This window comes from Athene cunicularia (genome assembly GCF_003259725.1).
Source record: "Athene cunicularia isolate RWA chromosome 3 unlocalized genomic scaffold, athCun1 chr3_part1, whole genome shotgun sequence".
NCBI classification, from domain to species: Eukaryota; Metazoa; Chordata; class Aves; order Strigiformes; family Strigidae; genus Athene; species Athene cunicularia.
The window spans coordinates 65,523,362-65,549,303 of record NW_020799097.1 but is presented as its reverse complement, the minus strand read 5'-3'; the positions used below and the strand labels follow the sequence as shown (position 1 = coordinate 65,549,303).

At 35.1% G+C, this 25,942-nt stretch overlaps 1 protein-coding gene across 2 annotated transcripts in view; it reads right to left on the bottom strand.

Moving 5' to 3' along the window:
• Positions 1-25,942, bottom strand: part of VTA1 (vesicle trafficking 1) — a 40,835-nt gene that overhangs the window by 1,630 nt on the left and 13,263 nt on the right. The window contains exons 2-7 of one of the 2 annotated variants that reach the window (XM_026844514.1): positions 25,764-25,858; positions 22,157-22,284; positions 21,443-21,518; positions 16,809-16,915; positions 8,090-8,271; positions 6,190-6,270 (exon numbers count right to left, since the gene is read on the bottom strand). In XM_026844514.1, the coding sequence (XP_026700315.1) occupies positions 6,190-6,270; positions 8,090-8,271; positions 16,809-16,915; positions 21,443-21,518; positions 22,157-22,284; positions 25,764-25,844 (655 nt within the window). In that variant the 5' untranslated portion in view covers positions 25,845-25,858. Of the gene's footprint in view, positions 1-6,189; positions 6,271-8,089; positions 8,272-16,803; positions 16,916-21,442; positions 21,519-22,156; positions 22,285-25,763; positions 25,859-25,942 lie in introns of both variants that reach the window. The other variant, XM_026844515.1, reaches the window with a different exon arrangement.

The following is a 25,942-nucleotide window of genomic DNA, read 5'->3' as shown; positions in this document are numbered from 1 at the left end:
AGTAGACACATTTCTCACTGGCATGTTTTTGCACATTTTGTAAGTCTGTTTTATCCAAGTAATGCTTATGTTTCCAATTTTATGCAAGATGACTGAAAACAAGATTGATGCCATTAAATTTGACCATTTTTGTAATACTGAAGAACACTAGGAAAAAATATTCTCACTATAAAACAATTAACTTGTTAATCAGAATATTTTCTTAACTAAAACACTGGGAATTCTGTAATGCTTTTAAACACATGCTTTCAGTCTTCTAGAAAGCATAGCAGAGACTTATGCCCTAACTGGCAGAAGATTTAATATGCGAACAGCATCAATAATGTGTGCATAAAGTAAGGCACAGTTGTGTTACCATCCCTCCTTCCACACACAAATTCACTGGGAGTTTTAAGGCTAATCCCATGCCACTCCAATAACCTATGGATAAATTACAAAACCTTCACTTAACGTTCTTTCGGAACAACTTAACTTGTAAAAGACGGATTTTTTTTATTGACATGGATATAATTATATGCAATACTAAAGAATTATGTATTCATTTAATAGGTTTCCCCCACAGTATTCTATAAGCAATGAACAGATTTCACAGATTAAGAAAAAAAGAATTTTAAAATGCATCATGGATTTTCTGTGAAAATTGGCTAACCAAAGGTTTAGCTCTCTAAGTACAGTTTTCTAACTTTAGGCCAGGATATGAATATACTTAAATCCATTTTTAATGGTACAATTTCTGTTAGCTGGATCTCTTTCTTTCAAAATAAAACTTGTTAGCAATACAGTGAGAATGTTTACCAAAGAATCTCAGTTCTTATCAGAAAATGTCTATTATATTTGCTTTTCCTTTCCCCAGTCTTATTACTGAAGAACAGCTGTTGAACAAATAAAATGGAATACCTGGGAATATTAAAAACTAGACTGGTCTGCTGGTTTTCAAAACAACCCTACCCCAATAAAAGTAAGAAGGGTAAATGCTCTTAAGATTATATTTTAAAAATGTATGAAATTACAAGTCTACTATTTTGCCTTAAATAAATAAATAAAACCAGAAAATAACTGTTGAATATTGAGGCATGTGACAACTTGCTGGGTTCATTATCACTGCAATGTATGTTAGTTTACTGTTGAATTTAAGTTAAGCCACATTAAGTCTCTTAAAATACATGCACATGTGAGTAAATACATGTGAGGGAGTGCATAAACACAGGCACACACTTAGGTTATTTTGTAACCTAAATAAAGTCCCAGACTAAAAGCAGCTGGGGTCAATCTGCGACCACATTACTGAACATCTTTAAGAAATTAAAAAAACCCAGCTCCCCTCGAAGTGGCTTTATGCTATGATGCCAAAAGAAACTACAAAATCATTCTTTAAAAACTGGCCAAGGCATCAGTCCAGCATTCAACTAATTTATTGGAAGGAAGCCTAAATTCACCAGTCTAATCTTATTTTTACAGTATGAGCTCTATTAATGTTTTGCTGGCATAAAGCCTTATTTATTATGAAATCTACTTCAGATGCTATTATGACATAACTTGAAGGAAAAAAGTTAACAATTTTAAATTTATAAACCAAAGTTTACACAGTAAGGGTGTTGATCTTTTGATGTTCTCAGTGGCCTCAGCTCCTATTGAAGTCAGCACCCCAAAATGGATACGCAGAATTGAAATAAAACAGCTCTGTGTTCTTAGGGTTTCAAAATAATGTGAAACTTAACTATAATGTCCGTACTTACATCACAGGTATAACCACAAAAGCTAGTAACTGACTTCATTTTACATATTCTAAGGGTTAAGCTGCTCTGCAGAAAAGGACCTGGGGGTCCTGGTGGACACCAAATTGTCTATGAGCCAACTATCTGTCCTCAGCAAAGAGGGCTAATGGTGTCCTGGGCTGCATTAGAAGGAGTGTTGCCAGCAGGTCAAGGGAGGTGATCCTTCCCCTTTATTCAGCACTGGTGAGGCCACACCTGGAGTGCTGTATCCAATTCTGGGTTCCTCAGTACAAGAGAGACATTGACATCCTGGACAGAGTCCAGCAAAGGGCCACAAAGATGAAGAAGGGACTGAGGCACCTCTCATGTGAGGAGAAGCTGAGAGTGCTGAGACTGTTCAGCCTGGAGAAGGCAAGGCTCAGGGGCATTTCATCAATGTATATAAAAAAACTGAAGGGAGCATGCAAAGAAGATGAAACCAGGCTCTTTCAAGCGGTGCCAAGTGACAGGTGGTGTGCCCAAACGGAAATGCAGGAGGGTCTTGTATTTCTGAATATTGGGAGACACTTTTTACTTGTAAGGATGACTGAGCACTGGCACCGGTTACCCAGAGAGGCTATGGAGCCTCCATCCTTGGAGATATTCAAAAGCTGTCTTTTGAATTAACAGTGACATTTTTTTCCCTCAAACTTCTTCCTTCAGTGCTGCAAATTAAACCATGGATAGAGTGGAGGGGCAGGGCAACACACAGAGGACATGGTCCTGAGCAACCCATTTTACAGGACACTTACTAGAGCAGAGGTGTTGGGCTAGATGACCTCCAGAGGTCCCTTCCAACCTCAACCATCCTCTGATTTCAAGCTCTAAAAAAGCCCAGCAACACTGAGATGGAAAAAGTATACTGTATTTATCCTGAAGCAAACCTGCTTCTGCGTTAATGTGAAATTAGCAGCACAGTAGTTATATCTATTACTGAAATATGACAGACATATAGAATCCATAACAACAAGCATGATTCTTTGAGTTTAAGAGGAACACAAAGTGAAAATTAAAAGGCAATTTGACTAGAGATGCTTAAAAAGAGCAGTTCTGCTCCTCTCTGGTATCCTTTTCCATCCATCAGATGCTTTTCTATGAAGTTGCCCAAATACAAGGCAGCTTATTGAAGAACATTTTAATAATGCAGCTTGGTGTATAAAAAGTGATGGCAAAGGTAACTGAAATGATTGCTGAAACAAGATGCTCTTTTTTTTCCCCACTAAAGCACTTAAGATATTTGAAACATAAATCCTGAAAGATTTCTTCTCAAGATCATGAAAACACGTGAAATGTCAAATTATTATTTCTACTTTGTGTGTAGAAAAATCGAACATTATTTATTATACACAGAACTAGAATGGACATATGGTTTCTCTATACTATGACACCTGTGGAAGGAAGCATATGGTAATGTAAGAACCTTTTATAAAAACTCTGGGTAGTACAACCATGAATGCATGTAGTGTTAGCAAAATCTAGGTGTAATAAATTTTTTAAGCAAACTACACCAGAGAAGTGCACATACATTATACAAAGTTGCTGTGTAGCTCTATATTCTATTGTCAGAGACATTAACCAATGCACAAGCTCTGACACTTTCAAAAGTCAGTGTTAAACCATGGAACCTGTTCCCACAGGACAGGACAATTATTGAAGGACTCATGCTGACTAAAATCAAAAGGAATGCTGTTACTTTATTTTCTTTTATTAAAATATTCCATTCTTCTCCATCAAAAGTTTCCCTCCCATCACAGCATTAAGCAAATTGCTTCTCGCATGTTAAGGGAAGGAAAGAAAACATAATTTATTTTAAAAATATACATTTGATCTTACTACCAGAAAGAGTCTTGCAGGAATATGTGGAATATCCTGTTTGCCTGTGCCTATACTAGAACATTCAACAGTGCCAGGGAATGCGTCTCAGCACTCAAACTTGACTGTCTACACTGTCAAACTGCTGGAACAGACTCCAGTATGGTTTTGGCCCATGCAAACTAGCACTTTCCCAAACAACTCCTGGGCATGACTTGTGGTCAGAGCAGGCTAGAGACCATTCAGTATTGGCAGCCTTCACAAACTACCTTGTTTAAAAGGTTTAAAAGTTTAGTAGTATGGATGCGAGTGGTTCTGTGCCAGATGTTCTCACTGTGAAATATTTACAGGCATGTTTAATTTATTAGCAGAGACACAGACATCATGTCTAAATCATGGACCAAGCGTACTTTGCACTGTGCTAGCTCTATGGATCTACTGGAACACAACACAGATCCTTCCTTCCCATCCAAAGGAAACTTCAGTTCCATAGGAATGGTGCACACCAAAGTCTAACCTCAATATGCAGCCAGGATCTAGCTTGAATGTATGTATCGCAACTCAGGACCTGGGGAGGGCTCCTAGGTCCCACAACTTAGTGTGTCTGTTGTGAGATACAGGCATTTCTAAATCTACTTACAGGTCAGGGAACAAGGTTCCTGTGGAACCAAGTATTGTTAGCATAAAAAGGACTCCTCACCAGTATGAGAAGAATGATATCTGCCATTACCTTCATTCAGTACAGCTGAAGGAAGGATGCTTTGGGTAGTGACCAGGCATGCATGACAGGATGGTGACAGGCAAGGACAAAATTTCCATTGCTCTTAAGCTTCTTAATTCTATGCATGCAAACAGAACTGTTACTATACCTCTGCTGACTGACACATCCCTTATGCCCTCTCAAACTCCTTCATAACTAACAGTGTATTTTCTAAGCTTTCAGAACCAAGGATCTGTGTGAGCTGTATCATCTCTTCAGATGCACTTCTGCTAAACTCCCTAAGAATGTAATGCTTTAAGCTGTTACAAGACCCAAACTAGTAGTGACACAACAGATGTGCAGAAGAGGAATACAGGCATGCAAATACTTCAAGTTAAGAGATTCATCTTTGTGCTTAGCAAGTGTCTTCGTCTCATAATTATATGACAGTAGTTATGAATTCTCACAAACACAGGGTATCTTAACTCACTCCATTCCTTTTTATTTATATTTATGTACTTATTAAATCAGGTTATCACAAGTTAAGTGGCTAGAGGAAGTAATGCACTGATACTATCTAGAAATCAAATAATGGAAATTCTAATACTTAATGAATTTAACATTTAAATCAAAATTATGACATTTTTGACAACTAGAACTAAACATTCCAACCAAGAAAGAATGATGACTAAAATTTTCAGAGTAGCCATCCAAAAAACTGTTAGAATGACTGTCTAGAGGATCATGACTAAAATCAAGCTAAATAGTGAATTCCTATTATACTCCATTGAATCAAAAACGCTTTTTCAGCAAAAATGGTATTTTAACATAGACACCCTCTTCAACAACATAATAAACTAAAATATGTAATTAAATTAGTAAGTTAGAATATACCTATATAAAGTTTGTAGTCATAACAGGCAACACCTGACTGTATCTAGTACTGGAACTTAAAACATCAATTAGGTATGCAATTAGCTTTCCCTGATGAGGATAAACTATAAGGTAGAGTGTGAACAGATTTCATGCTGAGCCTTCTAGACCTCCTCCTCACTCAACATCCACGTTATATTGCCAACAAAACCCTGATTATTATATACAGATGTAACATCCTGTTATTATCTCTATTCCACAGATAGAAAAATTCTTAGAAAAGAGTTAATAATTTGTCCAAATGCACATCAGTGTCCAAATTAGAATCTAGGATGATTCCAGCTTTATTGTCAGTCACTACTCTTTCACAGGCCATGTTTTCCCTAAGGTTAGCATTTATGTGTGCACTTCAAAGCATGATCTATGCAAGCAGACATAAAATACATGTAATATAGGTTATTAGTGATTTTAACATCAAAGACACATGGCTTTTTAACAGATAAAAGCCTTGATTAAATGCTACATCAAAATGACATCATTAGCAGTACATGATAAATTATTTCATATAATACAGGTACTACTTATAATCAACAAGCACACATAATTATGCTGCGATACAGAACACCACTGGATTGTCATGACTAGTTAATGAAGTGAATATATAACTTACATACTGACCCCGTAGAAGAAATTTTAAGTAAAGGGAATGTGTATTAACAAAAATACAACTTAGCAGGGCCATCAGGAATATAGGCTTTGCTGAGAACCTCACCTGAGAACAACATAAAAAAAACCTGACACAACGCTAGCCCATTCGTTTGAAAAAGTCAGACAAACAACACTAATCATACACTGTAGCAAAACTTTCAGACACTATAAAACTCCTGGCAACAAAATGTGTAGATGGTGTCTTTTTTTTTTTTTAAATTTCTGAACTAGTAGCATTCAGGTAATGATAACATTGTTTCTCAAACTTCTTGTTTCAGTGCAGGGGAGACACACAGGACACAGCATGTCCATGTACAGACAATACAAAAGCCACAACCTTACCTGCAGATTGAGCACTGTAAAGGGAAGGATCGACTAGAGGAATATTCTGAGGAGCAGGCTGAATGGTGTTACTTGTCACTCCTGCAAATCAATGCAAAAAATTGGATTTGGGTTGTTTTTATTTATAGACTTTAAAAGTAAGCAGACAAAATAAGAAAATACAACAGGTAAACCTGGTAACTCAATGATTTTTAAATTAAGTAGCTGATAGCTTCCCAATTCCAAAAGTTTTCAACAATTTTTAAATCCTCACTTCAGACTATGAATGTTTTATAAAATACAGAAGAATTCAGAGGCTGTCATTCATTTCATCAGTACAGTATTTCCCAGAAATTTAATTTCAATCATTAAAAAAAAGAAAAAAAAAATATTAATGCAAAGGACACTGGTTATCCTAAAGTACTGAGGAAAACCTGCTAAAGAAGAGTAGGAGTAAACTTCTATATTTGAAGTTTAAATTCTGCTTTTTAAATATCACAGAGAGCCTCCATTATTGTATTTTTAAAGCCCATGGCTGCCGTCTCACACTTTCAAACTAACTCCTAATTTCTTCAAAAACAACTGCTGAGAATAAAAAAAGCTAACTAGATCTAAAAGGGAACTGGTGATGCTAGAAAAAACATCACGCTGTAAAGCATTCTTGTGCCTACGTTCACATTTTAGACAGTCTCATCTGCACTGATCCAAAACTGTATCTTTGCAGTATGTCCAGAACTTATCAGACTAACAAAGTTATTTCTGTAATATCTGCTATGTAGGAAGATGGTATTAACCACTTTTCTAAATTATCTGTTATTTCATGGAATGACTGATGGAATTAAAACTATATAATGCAAGAATTCATGTATTCCAACAAGGTACGTATCTTGTAATTTTCAGATCTGGTAAAAACAAAGAGCTAAACATTTACCTAGGCTGAATGTAAAAAACAATACTCTTCCCCTCCCAGACCCAAAAACCCCCACCTATCTGAAGGATTTCCCCTTGATAAACGGGAAAGAAGACCATCCTGAACTTTTCCTAGGGTGAAGCATTTTTAAAATGAGAAAGTAAAAGAAAAGGAAGGGTTGTGCAACAAAGATATCTAATATGTTCTATAATACAGAAACATATCTGATCAAATGATCATGAGGATCAAAATCAAGAACTTTACTTCTTTAGTCTTATTAAACATTATTATAAAAAGGTAACATGAGGTGAAAAAGTTGTATTCACAAATCATTTAAATACAACTTTTTTTTTTTTTTAATACAGCAACTGGGAAGAACTTTGGATTTTTAAGAACTTGTTTTCAGTCCAAAAATGACACAGAACAAGAAGGCAGCTGGAGAAGCCAATATGTTTAGCAACAGGGACAAAATTTCCATTAATAATATTGTTTGAGGTCAACCACACTAAAGTACTTGCATGGGAAAAGAAGCATAAACCAAACAGAAAAAAAGTATGAATGGTACATCAGGCATGATTGTTACAGTGTTGTTGTAACAGCTTCAACATTATGTTGGATATGTTTCCACATAGAGAACAGCAGTCTATCTGCACAGGGAAAGCTAAAAATGAAATGAAATCATATAATTTCACTATCAAGTGAAAGATTCAAATAGTGCTTTATAGTATAGATGTTGCAATGCATAATTCTAGAGAAGAAAAAAAATTCTGTCTGCAGGAACACTCACTCTTTCAGTCCATTTATCTCTTCTGTCAAAGTGCTCCAAAACATGAATTATATATTTTCAAAACCATAAAAACATAATATTTCCATTTGCATTTTTTATGATGTTAGTTTATGAAGTTGATTCTGCCATAGAATACCTATATGTTACTTCATATGTAATGGGAAGAGGCATAGAATCTGCCTCTCAATAAAGGCATGAATTTTTTGGGTGTGTTTTGGACATACCTGTGTTATGAGGTACTTCAGCTGGAGTGTTAGCTGGTGCATGGGCACCTGGTGGTATATGTATGCCAGTGTAATTACTAGTTGGTATGTTGTTAGCTTCATATGTAGATGAAGATGCTGGTTGAGTTGTTCCACTATGGAGAGAAGATGACCCTGCTTCTTCCCTTTCAACATCTGCCAAGATGACACAAAACAGGAATTACTGCAACTCTTCTGTACAAACACTTGAAAACTTAGGCTTCCTTTTAAAACCTCCTTTCAAATTTTTGTTAGTAGAAAAATTGCCACCACAGTGTGACATAAAACATTTATCAACCCAAAACACCTACAGTTGATTTGACAAAGTAAAAAACAACAGATCACAGGATAAAGATCTATAAACTCACATATATTCAAAGATCTGTTTAAATTGAAGGATCATCTCATTACTGGTCTGAATATAAGCAATCTGTCTCATTAGTACACTCCCTTATACCTCCATGAAGTGCATCCACAGTAGCTGAACAAGATACTACAAATATGCAGTGATCTGTATTTTAATATATACATGAACCACAATATGGAAAACTGTATTTGCCTTACAACCTCTTTGTAAAAAGAAAAGACAATGCCAATCCTTCCAGCCCATATCAATTAAACAAACCACAAATAAATAGCAAAACGAGCAAACTTTTGGAAAGTAATATTGAACAAAAAACCAAAATGCAGCTTGGCCAAGTCATAACTGTATCTAGAACAGTTAGACTACATATTGCACTATAAGAATAATGATGTTCAATATATTTCATAGCACGTACGAAGAACATATGCATTATTTTTCAATTTAATTATGTACTTAAGGTTCCAGTCTAGTTTAATTAATGTTGCTTTGAAAGCTAATGTTCCAAATTTATTATGCTAATGACCCAGTTAATTTAGAAAATGGTTGATTTCTGCTCCTTAATTTGAGTTCAGTTCAGTATTAAAAAGCTGTTTTTCTTTTACTGTGTGTTTGATACTGTCAGATGGAATGAGCACAGTTTTGGGAATGGCTTTGTTAACAGCCAGTTCTTGAAAGGCAGCAAGCAACCTGTACATGTCTAGAGCTGGCAAGAGAGATATTCTTGCCTGAAATCCACACTGATCTTCAACTATACAAGACTCTGTTATGCAAACACCTCTACTGCTTAGTAACTGAAGTTTATTATTACAAATACTACTATAACAAATATCAGATTTTTTTTCCCATCTGAGGCCCTCTTCCTCACAGAAAAAGTACAGGTACTACATTTACTAAAAATTACTAAACACCTTCTAAGTCACAATACTATTTACTACAATAAAAGGCTATAATGTGGAGTATAATCAACAGTACTGTCATTAGGACATTTTTACTGGACTTTTAATAAATACACAGTTAAATAATATATTTTTGGCTTCTATTGCAAGGTTGTAGTTGTTTACTTTCATTTAGAACATTCAAATACTAATAAATACATTCACAAATCCCCAAATCCACAGTCTAATACCAAAAGTCTTCATTTTAAAGTACTAAAAAAGCAAAGAAACCTGGAAGCAAAGTTGTCTCGGGCATGTCAAGAATTCCTAGCAAAATTTAATATAAAAACAAAGAACAGAGTAAAATTTTTTGTATGTCACTTGTGAAAATTACTTTCACTTGCTGCAACCAGTAATTCAGGCTGTGATTTTATGAAGCTATTTCTGACATGCAAACAAACATCTGGCAGAATTCTGGAAGGCAAAGGATATCTTAAGGCACTAGATTTTTCCCTTGCTAGTAACTCATACTGCAATATTATGTGGCGAACATGCAGGAAATAAAATTAAATGTGTCAAAACTGGCAAAAAAAGAGGTGAGATTCCAAAGCAAACACTTGCTACCTTTTTAAAAATAATGTAATGATAGGAATAAGCCATTGGTTGAAAGCTGTATTTTTCAGTGTTTTTGGCGTTAACTAAGAAAGCTACTTTAAAACAGTTCCAGAAAATAAAATTTAGTTTAACAAAAATCCCAGAGACTTACTATATGTAAGATTAATGAAATAGTTACGCACATTCATCATGCTGTCTGAAGGTAAGGCTACCCAAGTTTACTTGTAACACTGTTATCAATTATTCATAGTTTGGTTAAATTGTAGCCATATGGTTGGATTTTCTATGTTGGGTGTCTGACTGAAGCTAGTATTTTAGGAAAGCTGTTGTAAAAATTAAGCCACTTTTGAGAATTAGGGAGTGGGAGAAAACATGCTTTTATTGTACTTAGTACCTCAACTAAGAGTTACAGACTTAAACCATTAATGCATTTATTCCTTCATTCTGTCCCCTGCAGCTTCCTGTCGCCATTACCTGGCTCTTCAGTCCCATTCTGATCCTATCTGCACCAGGGCTTCATATCCCATATCTGCAACCCCTTGCCCCATACTTGTGTCTCCCAATCTCGTCTCCAAGACATCCCCAGTTTCAGCTTCAAACTTCCTCACTGCATAGTTCATGGTCTCTAGTCACTCCTGTAAAAGTGCAATGCTGTAGGCAACACTAGCCATAGAAGATGAACTCAAATGGTTAAAGTCTGGCAGTGTTATAAACAGAAGCAAAGCAACCCGAGAAGAAGTGTTAGAAGTGCTGACCACCCTTAGTAAGAGTGCCTGTAAGAAGCAAATTCACAAAAGGGCAATATAATTTTAATCAGGTATACGTATCAAAAGATCAAGCTCAACTGTTTGATTTCCTCATTATGCAATTGGCAAATGTTAACCTGTATTAAACTTAAAAGTAGTTTTGTTTAAATTAACTCTTCTTAGGTGTTTAAAGTGTTCAGATTTCATCAAACTATTGTAACTATTCTTTCTGCAAAGTAAATATTTGAAGTATTCTTTATCAGAGATTAAAATATTAGAACCATTTTGAGATATGCACTTGCAGTATTCGTTAAGTTTTAACAGTAGTACTAAATAAAAGGATTTCAGACTGCTGAAAACAACACTTAAATCAAACAACTGGTTTTAAGTTCGGTGGTTAGAACATCCATAACATTATTGAAAAACAAACCTTTTCCAGGGAATGGGAACGAACATTACAAAAATTAGAAAATTAATTTCTCATAAAGCAGTAATACCCTAAAATTTAAAGCTTGCAACTTGCTTAAGGATGCTGAAATACGAGGCTGTGGAACAGTGACACAATTGTTTCACATTCAGTTTCAGCGCCAGCTGAATTTCTTGTCTTGGAATCTCATCAGCCTTTGTGCTTGGATCCCAGCATAATGAATCCATGTGCTCTTTAGATTTTCCTCAGAACTACAGTATACCCAAACTATCTCTATGCTTGTTTTTTTTGGTGGTGTTTTTTTTTTTAAATTACTTATTTCTTGAAGGCAAGACTTCAATAAGTGGAGTGATACCCCTGGATCCATAACCAACTGTCCAAAGATACTTTCATATAAGCAGAGGAATCTCAAGGCTTAATAGGCATTCCCTTGTCTAGTGTAAGGAAGCACCCATTATGACTAACTTCAGCAGCCCAGAGCACCAAACTTAAAACTAGCAAAATTTTTAAGGAGTCCAGACTTCTCCAATTCTCTGGACTTCTGTTTTCACCAAGTCCAGAAAATTAGAAACATCTTCTCATTCTGCTGCACTGTTCGTCTTTAGCTTGAGATATTGCTGAAATACGCATAACATAAGGTTCTATTGGAACACTGCTTTTTAAAAACATATATATGTGAATATTTGTTTCTACAACATTGAGAAATGGACTCATCAACAAGATTCATCAACTTTTCATATACTGTTCTTTCTACTAGTTGGGATTATAAAGGTTTCCTAGAATTCTGTAATATAAATATAGAATACTTGTTATTTATTGCAATGAAAGTGGTGACATTTAATGTATTTTACCACAGCTATACCATGACCAGTTAGATACTTTTTCATATTTGAAATTACACTTTTTTTTTTTTTCCATTAGTATAAAATCTTGTTGGATGACCTAGGGCTACTGCTAAGTGACCTTTATGTGTACTCTAAGACTTGTATTCCAACTGCATTAATAAAGTATGTAATTTTAAGGTTTCCATGGTGGCATCTTGACAACAACATCCATAAATCCAACAGCAGGACTGCATAAAGCATGCCTATGTTACTGTAAAAACAAGAGTTACAGTATGGTTTTCAAGAATCACAAAGAAAATAACACTTTGGAAAAAAATGGTAATTTGTCAAGCTACAGAGACCTAGTTTCACTCTGTTTAAACAGACTTTTTCCACTTGCAAAGGGAAGAAGAAAATGAGCAAGCAGAAAGGAATGGGGAAGGTCCAGTCATACATTCAAACAATGCCGCTTTTCTTCTTATGATACACAAAGCAAGAATTGACACTTTTTTTTTTTTACCAATTCTTCTAATAAAAACTAATTTGTACAAATTTGTCTTTGTCATGTAAAGCATTATGGATACCTACACTAAGGAGTTAATTTCCAAAAGCAAACATCAAAAAGTATTTTTCATTTCATTGCTTGGAAAGTAAGCATGAGAAATTCTCTTACTACATGAAATACAATTCAACAACAATAAAAAAAATTGCCAAGTTATAGATAATGCAGGCTCCCTATCAATAAGCATACTGAAATTTTGGCTCACTCAGCATTTGTGTCTCTTTTAAGTTGCACGTAGACATATCTTGGTAATGAAAATAACAGTCCTCACCAATTCACACTATTGCTTGTAATGACCTGCAGTGAATGGTAATGATTTGAGTGAAGTCTGAATCCTACTATCCCTCCTGCAAGTTTCTTTTGCAGCCTTGAGCAAGTCAGTTACCTTTGCCTTCATATTACTAAAATGAAGAAAGAGCCTATTTGTTGCTGCTGAGGAACAATTATTGTTTCTACACAAGCTGCATACATAGATTTTTAGCAAATCTAATCTTTGCTTAGAAATTCTATTTTTGCAGTTGTTTAGAATTAATAATTCATTTCACATCATCAGGTGAGCTTTGTAAACATTACTACACTATGAGCCAGACCAGTAAAGCTAGACATTTTTAATTGGGTAATTCATTCCATTTACTATAACAAAAGATGTTTTCCCACATGTTGTCTTCCCCATTAAATTATCAAACTGGTGCAATGTGACTTACAAATATGTGGTGATGTTTGCAGCTGGAGCTGCATTGTAAATCTCTCTCACTACAGCTGCATCAGCAGTTAAGAAAACTGCTTTGAAAAAGATTGAACGTTGAAGAAGGAATTAGTTTGATAATGCTTCACTTCAAATATAGCTGTGCCTAGACTGGAGTGTATTTTAGTAGGTAAGAAAGTGTTTTAAGTCTGTAGGACATCTTTAGGTAAGGAAAACGTAATAACAAGAATAAACTGGTAGCTTGGGAATCATATTGTATCATACCGGTTATTTGTTCACAAACATTTGAATTTACTTATGTTGTAGTGTTTCTGCAGCATTAATATCCAAACAGTATTTTATCCAGGAAACTGCAAGGAAATTATAATTGGCACCAAGACTTTTAGACACTTTTGTCTACTTTTAACAGAATAAAGACTAAGAATAAACAGGGATAGATGTTTGGTGTACATTCTCATTAAAAAAATAGTGACAATGTATTTTATAATTTTTAGAGTTTTTTCTTTTAAATCTATTGGTGGCCAGGACATATAAATAATAAGAGATTACACTGTGGAGAGCTACTTTTCAGACTTTTTTGGCTAAATCTGCACCCCAGAAGCACTCTTATCTGGCCCTCTCCCCTTTCCACTCATTGATTCTCTTTTCCATATACAACTGAATGATTTTATTCAAGAATCATAAAAATGCTGAAGGATACCTTGCAGGCTACCTTGTCCAATTCCTCACTTATAGCAGCACTAACATGGATCATGCTGCTCTATGCACAGAATGACTGGGGTTGAAAGGACCTCTTGAGATTATCTAGTCCAAGCCCCCTTCAAGCAGGGTCAGCTAGAGCCGGTTGCCCAGGATGGTGTCCAGTTGGGTTTTGGATATTTCCAAGGATGGAGATTCCATAACCTCTCTTGGACACCCTCTTCAGTATCTGACCATGTTTATTATTAAAGTTATTTTCCTAATAATTAACATTTTCCTTGTTGCTATCTACGTCCATTACCTCTTGTCCTATCACTATGCATGTCCAAGAACAGTCTGGGTTAGATCTCTACACTCTCTCATTAAGTATAGTTTAAGACAGCAATAAGAACTATCCTTATACCCACTTAACTTCACCTTGTATGCCACGTTCTCCAGCTCACATTGGGAGGACAATAGAAAACTCTCATAATTCAAGCAATATACTACTTTCTAACAAAGATGGGCTTGGAAGGAGTAAGACTACCCATCTTCTACTTCCTTACACTTTGTTCACTGTCTGATAAAGGTGGTAAGCTAGAGAGTTTTTGTTCATGCTACTTTATTACTTTTTATCTTCTGCTGCACATTTGTCTTCTGCTAAGGAATCGGCTAGTGGCTGCCAAGTGGAATAGGATGCTATAGCTTACTGGAAGGACCACCAGTTTAATCTTTCTATAAATAGTAGGTCATGCCCATCCTCCGCTTTCTTCATAAACAGGAAAGAAGCTTCAAAACATGAGACTGCATGTTGAAAACACTGAAAACCGTAAGAGAAACCAGTCGTATAATTTTTTACATGTTTAAAATAAAGCCAATGTGCAGAAAATTACAAGCCTATTCATAAAATATTGAAATTACAGATCTAGACTTCAAAATCCACTGAAGACTCAGGTACAGACCCCAAACATGGAATAGAAACAAATAAATACTTGTGTGTGTATACATCATGTGTGTGTATGTGTGGATGTTTAAATACATGGATCATATGTATTAATACATATGTTCATAAAACTTTATGTAGCCACCTCCACAAGGTGGCTCTAAAAGTTAGATACAAGTCACACTTTACAAATTAGATCTACCTCCTTTGTACTGTAGATTTATTATTCCTTTTTACTAGAAAAATTTGTATTACTAAATTCAACCTTAAGTTGAGATAAATAAGCATCAACTTAAGTGACATTCATTCAAGCCACCAAGTCTCATATACCAGCTCAGAAGAAAATTTCAAATCATTTAATGTTCTTAGTTGTTTCATTAGGTATGTGAAGAATTACACATAAAGATTATCATCATTGTTCAGAATTAGTCTGTTTTAACTTGCATAAAGAAAATATCCATTCTGAAAACATCCTATTTCCATAAGAGATTTACATTTAAAATTTGTATTTCAAGATTCTGCACGGACTGGAGAGGAAAATTAGGAGACCTTTATTAATGAAACTGATTGCTATCAAAAGCAACTGGTGAAATGCAAAAATAATTAAACATTCATAAAGCATTAAGCATAAAGAAACTGCAAACCATAGAAAAATAAATGGGTGAAAATATTTGAAAGTTAATTTAACAATTACATACCATTTCTATTTGGATATATTTCAGAAATTAATTACTTTTGCATATATTTTGCTTTTATCAATAACTGAAAAGCATGATAATAGTATTACTGCTCTGTGTATAAACTTATCTGTTTTAGCAGTTTAGCAAACAAAGCTTTGTATATGATTTCATTTGGCTTCTGAAAAAACTTGCACACATCTGTGAAGTCTGTGTAGATCTATACTTCAGAAATACAGTAACATGAGGTTTAGAAATAATATGGATTTAGTTACCTTTAGTAAAAATGCACATAATGAAATAAGATAATGGAGCCATCTTTCTCAGAATAGGTTAGGATGTGATCTATGTGCTCTTGTAGGAAAGTCTGCTCAGTATGTGTTCTGTTACTTCATGGAGAGGCTAGCTTGTGCCTGCTCACAGTGGTTGTGTCTGTCTTGAAAAAGTTCTAAATGAGAAAGGTTTGGATGCCCGTAATGTTTCTTAGTGAAGAGCTAGGACTTTTAAATTAGCAGCAGAGTTTAGACACATCTGAGTGTATTAAATAGAAGACAGTAAAACTTGTAATTTGGGAGGTTTAAAACAACCTGTTCTGACAAACATTCATTTTGGTAAGTGGGTGTCCTTGGAAATCACCAATTTTTATCGAACAGTTAAGGAGGTAATTTCATGGAAACCTGTACAGGAAATTCAGGTAGCCAGAAGAACACAGGGACTAAAAACACAAGGAAAAGGGGGATAAGAGAAAAAGCAGCAGGAAATCCAATCTAAAAAGAGTATGCCATAAATATGTTCTGAAGACCACATTATTATTTGGGGATGAAGGGGTTGTCTGAGAGATCAGCTTGCTTTGAAGTTGAATTAATCTACAATCAATCAATTTTCAACTCTAACTTCTGAGAGATGATAAACTGGGAAAGGGATCATAACTTTACAGAACAGATTTAAAAGAAGGACTGTGTGTAGCATTAAGGAAATGCATGGTTATAGCCCAAAAGTGACAATGCCTTCTTAGAAAGTAGCTGTATTCAAAATAACAATCTCCACTACAGAGGAAAGATTTAATAAAACATCTTTTTAAGTCAATCAAATAGTATGGTCCAATAAAAATAACAGTAGGACAAGCAGAATAAAAAAGCAGAAGGTGGCCCATCGTGAATGGAACATTAAACAAGGAAGCCGTGTATCCTGTGAGGTGCTTCCTGTAGAACTGTGTATAGCACCATTTCGGTCTTGGCCCAGCCCTCTGCTCTTTTAAAAAGAAAAGAGCAAGACATACCAAAACTTTCTCCTTCCATTCCAATAGGCCCAGGCTGAGGAGTCTCTCCATTCTTCAAGCAGTTATGAATATATGCTGCCTTCCACCTGGCATACTTCCTGTGCTGGGCGTTCTGGGGAAGTGAAAAGGCCAGCCATTTTAACCACTCACTTCTGTGAATTAATGCATTCAAAACAGAAATATAAGCAGGTTTTCCTCCCTGAGATGAGATTATAAAACTAAACTGTTTTCTCCATCATCTGACACCCCTTTAAAGATAAAAACCACATGAAATTGATCAGTGAATTAAAAAACAAATATAAAAAGAACAGCTCTAACAGGATTTCAACATGAAAGGAAAACAGAGATCTTCAACTAATGTAGCATGTCAGGGAAATAAACTATAGCAGGACCATCTAGTGTGAAAGACAGAGCACTGTGTAGTAACTGCTGATGTGAAATAATAAAGAAAACTTTCTATATGCATAAACTTAGATAATTATTTACTTTAGATTTAAATATCTGAAACTTAAAATGCTACTCAATAATATAAAATCTTTTCTAATTAAAATGTATCAAATTTTAAAAAGTTATGTAAAAGAATGAAAACAGAAAGGCTGTTGTAGTTGCAGATTAACATGGTGTGTAGAGGATATACATTCTAGAACATACAATATTTTTAATATCTTCGTAGCATAGCTAAAAATCAGATTAAGGACTTTAGCAATACATAAAATACCTGCAGAGCAATGACTTATAATAATGACTTTAAATAAACTGTTAATGACAAGTTTAACAACACAATTATTATAAAAGATATTAATACTTCTCAAAAAAATTGAATACTATTATTGACAGTCAACAATTTTTTGCAACTCTCATCTTCTGAAATGGTATCAATGTGAAGCAATAGCACTTAGAAGCAAATCTGTTGCTTGCCTTTCTGATTCCATTTCCATGGTAACAGTGTGAAATTGAAAAAATGTGGTAGTAACTTCAGTATTTAAAGAAAAACAACATGATGTTTCACTATTTTCAGTTTCTGGAAAAAAGAAATTGAGGGAAAAGCATTTCACCTGGGGTTTCATACATTATTTTCACAAAACATGAGTGATTGAAATAAATCTCAGAATCTCAACTATTTTGAGATTTTTAATTTAATTTTTAAAAATATACTTTACTGTTCTTAGGTACAACTTTAATATGTCAAAATATGGAAAGAAGATTGGCCACTTTATATCTCCTGAGACTGTTCCAATACTGTTTTTTTAAATTCAGGAAGAGTTCTTAATTGTTACAAGAAATCTTTAACTGATTATGCAAATCAACTACTTTGGCAAAAGTAGTATGACAGAATTTAACAGTTCCAACAGTTACAAGGAAATATATTTCAAGGAACAAGGCTGAATATAAATAAAGATAAGAAATGTGGAAGGATGAGTAGAATAATTTGGCCAAGTGAACAATGCAGGTTGTTTCACATCAACATCATCACTTGCAAGGTACTGGTGAACTCAAACTTCCACAGTAACAGTTACAGGTAAAGTGGTTTGAAAACTGAGGTAGACAGAATAATGTCTTTTAAAAAGTCCTGACTGAAATTACATCCAAAGTTTTTGAAAATTAGTAAGTGAAATTCAAAATTGTACTTCACAAAGTATATTGCATTGTCATCCAGAACACAGTAGAGAGTGGCAGTATAATGGATATCTCCAGCAAGCTCTCTTGCTCATATTTAGTATGTTGTTATCCACCAGAGTGCTCACACAGCCCAAGAGAAAGATAGTCTTCGTTTTTGTAAATAAAATGTTCTCCAGAAGAAAGCCTATCCTGATGATAGATTTATTAAAATGCATTCACTATACCTCAGAAAGAAAATGTACAATTCGAAAACATACCTTTTTGTTAACTACTTTCTTTTAATAATCATTCCTGGTCAGGTAGTTTTACAGATTAAATTCTTTTATCATTCACAAATACAGTAAAAGCCACAAAATTTGGAAATACACATACAGAATATTGTACTTCCAGAAAAGACCATTATGCAAGATTTAACAGCTGTATATCTCCTCTCTGTTCTAATGCCACAATTATTTCGGGATAAAGTGTGAAGATGCTGTTGCATCAGATGTCCATGCCCAGGTGCTGGCTACAGGGGGCAGCAGGGGTAGTGGTTGCGAGCAGAGACCAGGGCTGCCCCATACCGGACATAGCCAGCTCTAGCAGCCCCACCACAGGACATTGCTGAGCCCCTCAGCTAGGCTGGTGGTTCCCTTGGGAACGTGTATTTAAAAATGGACCAAAATATGTCCCCACCAAAACACTGGATGGAGAGAGTAGAAGGGAACAAAGTGTTTGATGCATCCCAAATGTAAAGCTTGTAATTCCAGAAATGAGAACCTAAACTTTCCTGCTTTTAGTATCTTTTTAATGTGCACTGACGTCACTTTTTGGAAGGCTGTCCTACCATATGAACACTATTACTGAGGTAATTGAGAATAGCACTATCAGCAACACTTCTTACTGATTTACCGTCAGCTGTGCCTTGTAAAGCACATCTTCCAGAAAATCTTTTTCCACAGTTTGAATATTGAGATATTGAACATCCACTGTGACACAATCCATTCATCCTACCCAATAATGAACCACTTGCCAATTAAAAATATACACATATTATTACAATACCCATTTTCTGATTTCAGGTGTCAAGTATTTGCTTCCTATGCCTTCTGCTGCTGATTTAAAAGCCTTTCAATAGCTGATATTCCATACACGAGGCAGCAATTACATACTGAAAAGACATGCAGGTGGTCTGAGTTTAGATGTCAGACTATATAACCAGGTGTCAGGTTGAGCTATTCTGTAAATCCAAGCAGGCCATGGAATAGTTTGGGATCAACAATCACAGGCTTGTTACTGGTCTGAAAAACAAAGCTTTTGGTTTCTAAGGCATTTTTACTAGAGTAAGTGTAGAAGTCTGTAACACCCAAGCATACAAGAAAAGGAGGTCAATCTCCCCCTCTGCTCTCCTCAGACCTCACCTGGAGTGCTGTGTCCAGCTCTGGGGCCCCCAACATAAGAAGGACATGGACCTGCTTGAGTGGGTCCAGAGAAGGGCCACAAAGATGATCTGGGGGCTGGAGCACCTCCCCTGTGAGGACAGGCTGAGAGAGTTGGGGTTGTTCAGCCTGGAGAAAAGAAGGCTCTGAGGAGACCTTAGAGTGGCTTTCCAGTGCTTAAAAGGAGCTGCAGGAAAGATGGGGAGGGACTCTTCATCAGGGAGTGTAGCAATAGGATGAGGGGTAATGGCTTTAAGCTGAAAGAGAGCAGGTTTAGATTAGATATAAGGAATAAAGTCTTTATTGTGAGGGTGGTGAGACACAGGAACAGGTTGCCCAGAGAAGCTGTGGCTGCCCCCTCCCTGGCAGTGTTCCAGGCCAGGTTGTTTGGGGCTTTGAACAATCTGATCTAGCAGAAGGTGTCCCTGCCCATGCCAGGGAGGTTGGAACTAGATGATTTTTTAAGGTCCCTTCCAAACAAAATCATAACTAATTGATCATAAAACAAAACAAAAAAATTGTTGATTACCTGTGTGGATTTAGGTGTCCTGAGACATATTCGGCATTTACATGATCAGCACTTGCCGATTTCTCTCTCAGACTGTTTAGCATTGTTGCGGTTTCTTATTTATTTTTCCCAGTTATTTCAACCTTTCTTTAACAAGATTTGAAACTTGTCTTCATGAGTCAGTAGCAGCTTTAATTTTATTTTTTTTTCCCCAGAAGTTATCAACTCTATAATTACATTTTCAAATCGAGCTTCTCATTCAGTTAATTTAGCAAGAAAAATCTCACTTTTAATTTTCAGAACAAGGATTACATTATTAAGAGTACCTGCTCCTCTATATCAGAGATTAATTCTTCTGTGGGGCATGAATAATAGAGAACAGCTGACCATGTACCTAACAGAAAAGTTTGCTTTAAAACAGATGAAGAGATTCTTCTGGTGTGCCTTAATAAAAGTAATAGTGATCTAGTTTAGTCAATTATGGAATACTTGTTTCATTAAAAGACCACTTGAACTAAAAGAGCATTGTGTTAATGACTTTAGCAGATATTTTTTTGAATTAAAATATTCATGTCCTAATGGCCAGATAGCAAGTCATTTTTTTTATGAAGTAAATCCACATTCTTCCAACTTATCACCTTTTAAAAGTGGAGTTTGTTGTAATACCAAGAATACCTATTCTAACTAAAACTGTACACAATTCCACCTTAATTACTAGTGCTAAATTTCTTGCTTGCATGGTGAAAAAAGTGAAGGTGGAAAAAGCCACTTTGTATCATTTTGTCCTATAATCATTCCTACTTGCTCAATGCAATGTTATGTGTCCCACATTAATAAACAGACTTTGAATTTCTGATACTTATGAAGCATTTTCTAAAAGATAACAGTTGTCTAATACTTCACATACAATTTATTTGAAATACTTAACATAATTCCTTATGACTTACTAACATGTATTTGTCTACACAACTAGAACCTATGTTCTTTATAGTTTATATTCACAAATTATAAAAACTTCACAGAACTAAAAAAGTAATTTTCAGCTCTGCTAGGAAAAGCAATCAGGTAATACACTGATATCCCTAACACTTACCTCTTCAGAGAGCTCCCCAAATACTGTTAGAACATCTATCAGGAGACTTGCAGTATAAAAGGACTTAATCATGTTTCTGTAAAAAAGAAAACATGTCACTAACTTGGTAATGTTGGTCTCTCATGATCACATTTTAGAAGTTGGCATTTAGATCATAGTGGCTTATTTCAAGCCAATCATCACTACTTTTTTCTTTCTTTTATCCTGATGTTGCAGAATTTACAATGTTTACATTTAGCAATATATTGACTAGTCTTCTGACAACTATGCAGAAAGTTTTCAGTACTTTTTAAAGATGGTCATGTGTTCTGCACTTAATTCTAGTTTGGAATGTTCAATACAGGACATAGGACATCCTATATTAGAAAAAGCCATCAACATGCTGAAATAATTGCTGTAAATCAAACCACATAATGAATCATCACAACTATTTTAATATCACTGGGCAGTAGAAACTATAGCATGCTTGATGTCAAGTTCAATATTAGTCTGGGGTTCTAGGCAGCTTGCTATTAGGTAAGGAACAAAAGGAGAATACCAGTTAATGTGTGAAGTCAAGAGACACACAAGTAGTAACAAATCTAGTTTTCTGAAAGAGGAATGAAAGTATTAAAGCCTAATTCCTATTTCCAGTCAAATTAAAGAGAATTTAGATATTCAAATTTCTTAACCAGTATCTTAATTTAGATAACAAAATTTAAGATTTTCACCTACTTATGAAATTGCCCAGCTCTGTCTTCATTGTCTGCATACAAAAACATTTTCAAGGCATAATTCTCCACGTGAGCAGAACCAACAATTTCCTGAGTAATTGCTTCATTATCACCAAATTGCTTTTTCATCTGAAAAAAGTTGGGAAAAAATACATTAATTACCATATTAGACTCTAGCAATTCTTCAATCTAATTAAAACACAAGAAGCTGCTGATTTAGATAAAGCCAAGTACAATTTAAAAAAGAAACAACATACACTTCAATTATTTCACAAATTTCCATCTTCTAACAGGATAAACACTAAAAGCAACAACGCACTACAGAGTATGCATATTCTTTTGGAGGAAGAATTACTATGAGCAAGTACCTCCAAATACTGTCTTCAATCACAAAAAAACCCCAAACCAACCAAGCAAAAATAAAAATACACATTAAAAATAAACACAACTACAATATCATGAAGGAACACCTACAGGTATTTTTCACCTTACTATGTGAAAGATGAAGCACTTTGAAGCCTGTGTCAGGATTCAGCACAGTTCAACTGATAAAGTAATGCATGCTTTATAAAGGTACTATAGGTCAAAGTGATCATGTATCTTTTCTCTTGTAAAGCTAATTTCACTGTAGTTCACTATATTTTTCAAGGCATCTGAGCCCTACCTTGACCGGTCTAGTGACCTATGGATTTACTGGAATTTTCAGCGTAAGCAGTGTACTGCAATTCAAAGACCTCTTTTCAAAGACATTAGAGTACAAGAATCCTCAGGTTTCCTAATAAGTCAGTAAAGCAAATAACCCTCTAACAGTTACAACAGGTGGATTTACAACTTCTGAATAGGCTTACTGTTTGCACATAAGGAAATCTCAGGCTATCCTTAGAGAACAAAAACAGGAACACTGCATGATACTAACCTGCAGTCTTTATTTTGCCAAAAGATTTAAAAACAATCTCTGAATGGCAGTTATTTTCAACTGTGCGTGTGAAGAACATTTAATCATGCAGGCTGCATTTCCATATTTTTTAGTTTGTTGCCAACTTTTTAAACACACAGAATGTTGCCAGCAAAGTTACCTGATTTCAGTACTGAAATATAAACTTTCCAAATAGAACTTTAAATTTGAAGACTTTTGTCAAAATTGTACTCTACCTAGTTTGCAAAAAGTATTTGTTTTACAAAGTGCAATTGTTTTTCTTGTGAATGTACCACAATTTGTAAGTTGCAAGATATATCACTGAAATGAAACACTGATGCTAACTGAAGACAAAATGATTTGTTTATACATAGTTCATCAGCCTATACATACAGCTAAAACACAGAAAATAACTTTAGTACTATGCTTGATCTGATATTCAGTGGAGCTGATTTCAAATGTACAAATGACACTTGGTTACATATGCTTCTAAAAACAGTTAACCAAGTTATTTACTTTTGAAATTACCCTTCACACAATCCATGATTCAGTACAGCGGTACTGACGTTTTAAATGATTTATAATTTGAACCTAAAATCAAGCAAATTTTGTTAAATTTTACTAAAAACATTTAAATGAAATAGTTACCTACTGGAAAAGCAAAACAACACAATCATCTGTATAAATATGTGACAGAAGTATGCATTTTGGATACAAAAGTCACTATTTATTTAATTCACATATCTGGAATATTATGAAGTTTCTTGCAAAGAACACATCTGATAATTTCCAGAGACATCTATGCTGATTTATTCTTTGCTACTATAAGATTCAGTACTGTTTGTAAGTTTCTGTTTTAACATCTAAAATAATCAATTGTGACAACAAACAGAAAGCTGAGAAACATTTGAGGCAGCCCTGTAGCATCCTTTGTGCCCCCTGCTGGTTCAGGGCAGACTGAAAATGACTGCTATTAAACTACCACAGAGGTCCAAATTGTCAACTTATACAAGATTCCTAGCTCCCCAAATGCTCTATTAGATCTGCTTAGAAGTGGTCTCTCCATCCTTCAACCACCGGGCTACGCAGAAGGAACTCCAGTCCCTGAGCATCAGCTGTCACACAGACAACCTTATCAGCAACTGAAAGATGAAACCATGGGGTTTTGCTGCTTTTCCTAGTCTTTCCAAATTTGAAACAAAATGGGTAATCGAATGCTGCAGACAGATCAGTTGCTACAGTACCACAAGAGATCCACCAAATTTTAATCCTTACGAAATGAAGAGCAAAATCTGTCAGAGTTTTAATCTTACCACTTCTGCCACCCTTCTGAACAGGAAACTAGACCCATTAAAGATGTAAAAAGTTCATTAAATAACACACCAAGAAGTCACTGTGCACTGGATTTTCCACTGCTAAATATTAAACACAGCAAGAAGCACAAGGTATGAAAAAAAAAAAAAAAAAAAAAGACAAATTATTCATGTTTCTTTTTTTTTTTCCCCTCCTGAAGAACTGAAGGCTGTTGCACTAGTTTCACACAAACTCTTCAGGCATTGCTATGTCTAGATTTTGGATGGAATCATTAATACAGAACACAAAAAGAACCGTTGCTTCATTTTTCAATATTACTTTCTGCTTCCAAACGATCATTTAAACCTTAAAATCCACACATTCCAATACTACTGAAAAATACAACATATGAACATAAACAGCTCCTGGAACTTGAACTGACTATCTGTACAATGACTTTACCTTCCTTTGTTTAACACTGTTCTATTTAAGGTTATTTGCTTTTTAATACTATCAGATCTACTCAAAGAGTGTGGTGTAGTTATGTCTTACCCACATAGGTAAGATTCTGCTTATAAAAAATTCACAGAATTGTCTAGGTTGGAAAAGACCTTGAAGATCATCCAGTCCATTAACCTAACACTAACAGTTCCCAACTACACCATATCCCTAAGTGGTTAGTCGACCTGACTCTTAAATACCTCCAGGGATGGGGACTCCACCACCTCCCTGGGCAGCCCATTCCAACGTCTAACAACCCATTCTGTAAAGAAATGCTTCCTAATATCTAGTCTAGACCTTCCCTGGTGCAACTTGAGGCCATTACCTCTTGTCCTACTTCATAGTAAAGATCCTCAATCTCTAACAAAGAGTATGATCAAAAGTATCTTTATCATTTAGAGAATGTTTTAAAAAACTCCCTGGGTACAACAGTTTAGGTAAAAAATTTCAAAAGCACCCAAAGACCAGGATAGCCAGTCCTACAAGCACTGAAAGTAACTCATGGACTTCAAGGAATCAAAGATAAATCAATAAAAAGAGTATTCCAGCACTCCTGTATTTGCTTTGTAATGAATTATGATTTCTCATGAGAATATGTATGAATAAAGTATCATAATTAATGTTGTCTAAACAAAAATCTTACAGAAAATGTCTGCTGTATAAAATTTGTTATGTGCATGCATACATACCTATAAATATACATATGCACAAAGCTTTATCACCTTTCAATCCTTCTGCCAATTCATTACATATAACTTAAATTCATACAGTATGCCTGCATACAGAATAGTTGCATCAATGACTGATGAGAGAAAAAAGATAGTATTTGCAGAAGCTTAAATAAAACTTAAAGTAACACCATGAATCATTTTAGAGGAGAGTAATAAATTCTACTTACAGCTTCCAACTGATCCATAAGTTTGGATAAAAATTTACGGCATTCTGGGGTTTTACTATCAATCTTCATCCCTGTTTGCATTGCATACAAACGACCTTTAAAGGAGACAAAACACAAAAAAACCCCAGAAGTGATTAGCTAAGGCAAAACCCATAAGGAAACAAAGTAATTCTGACACC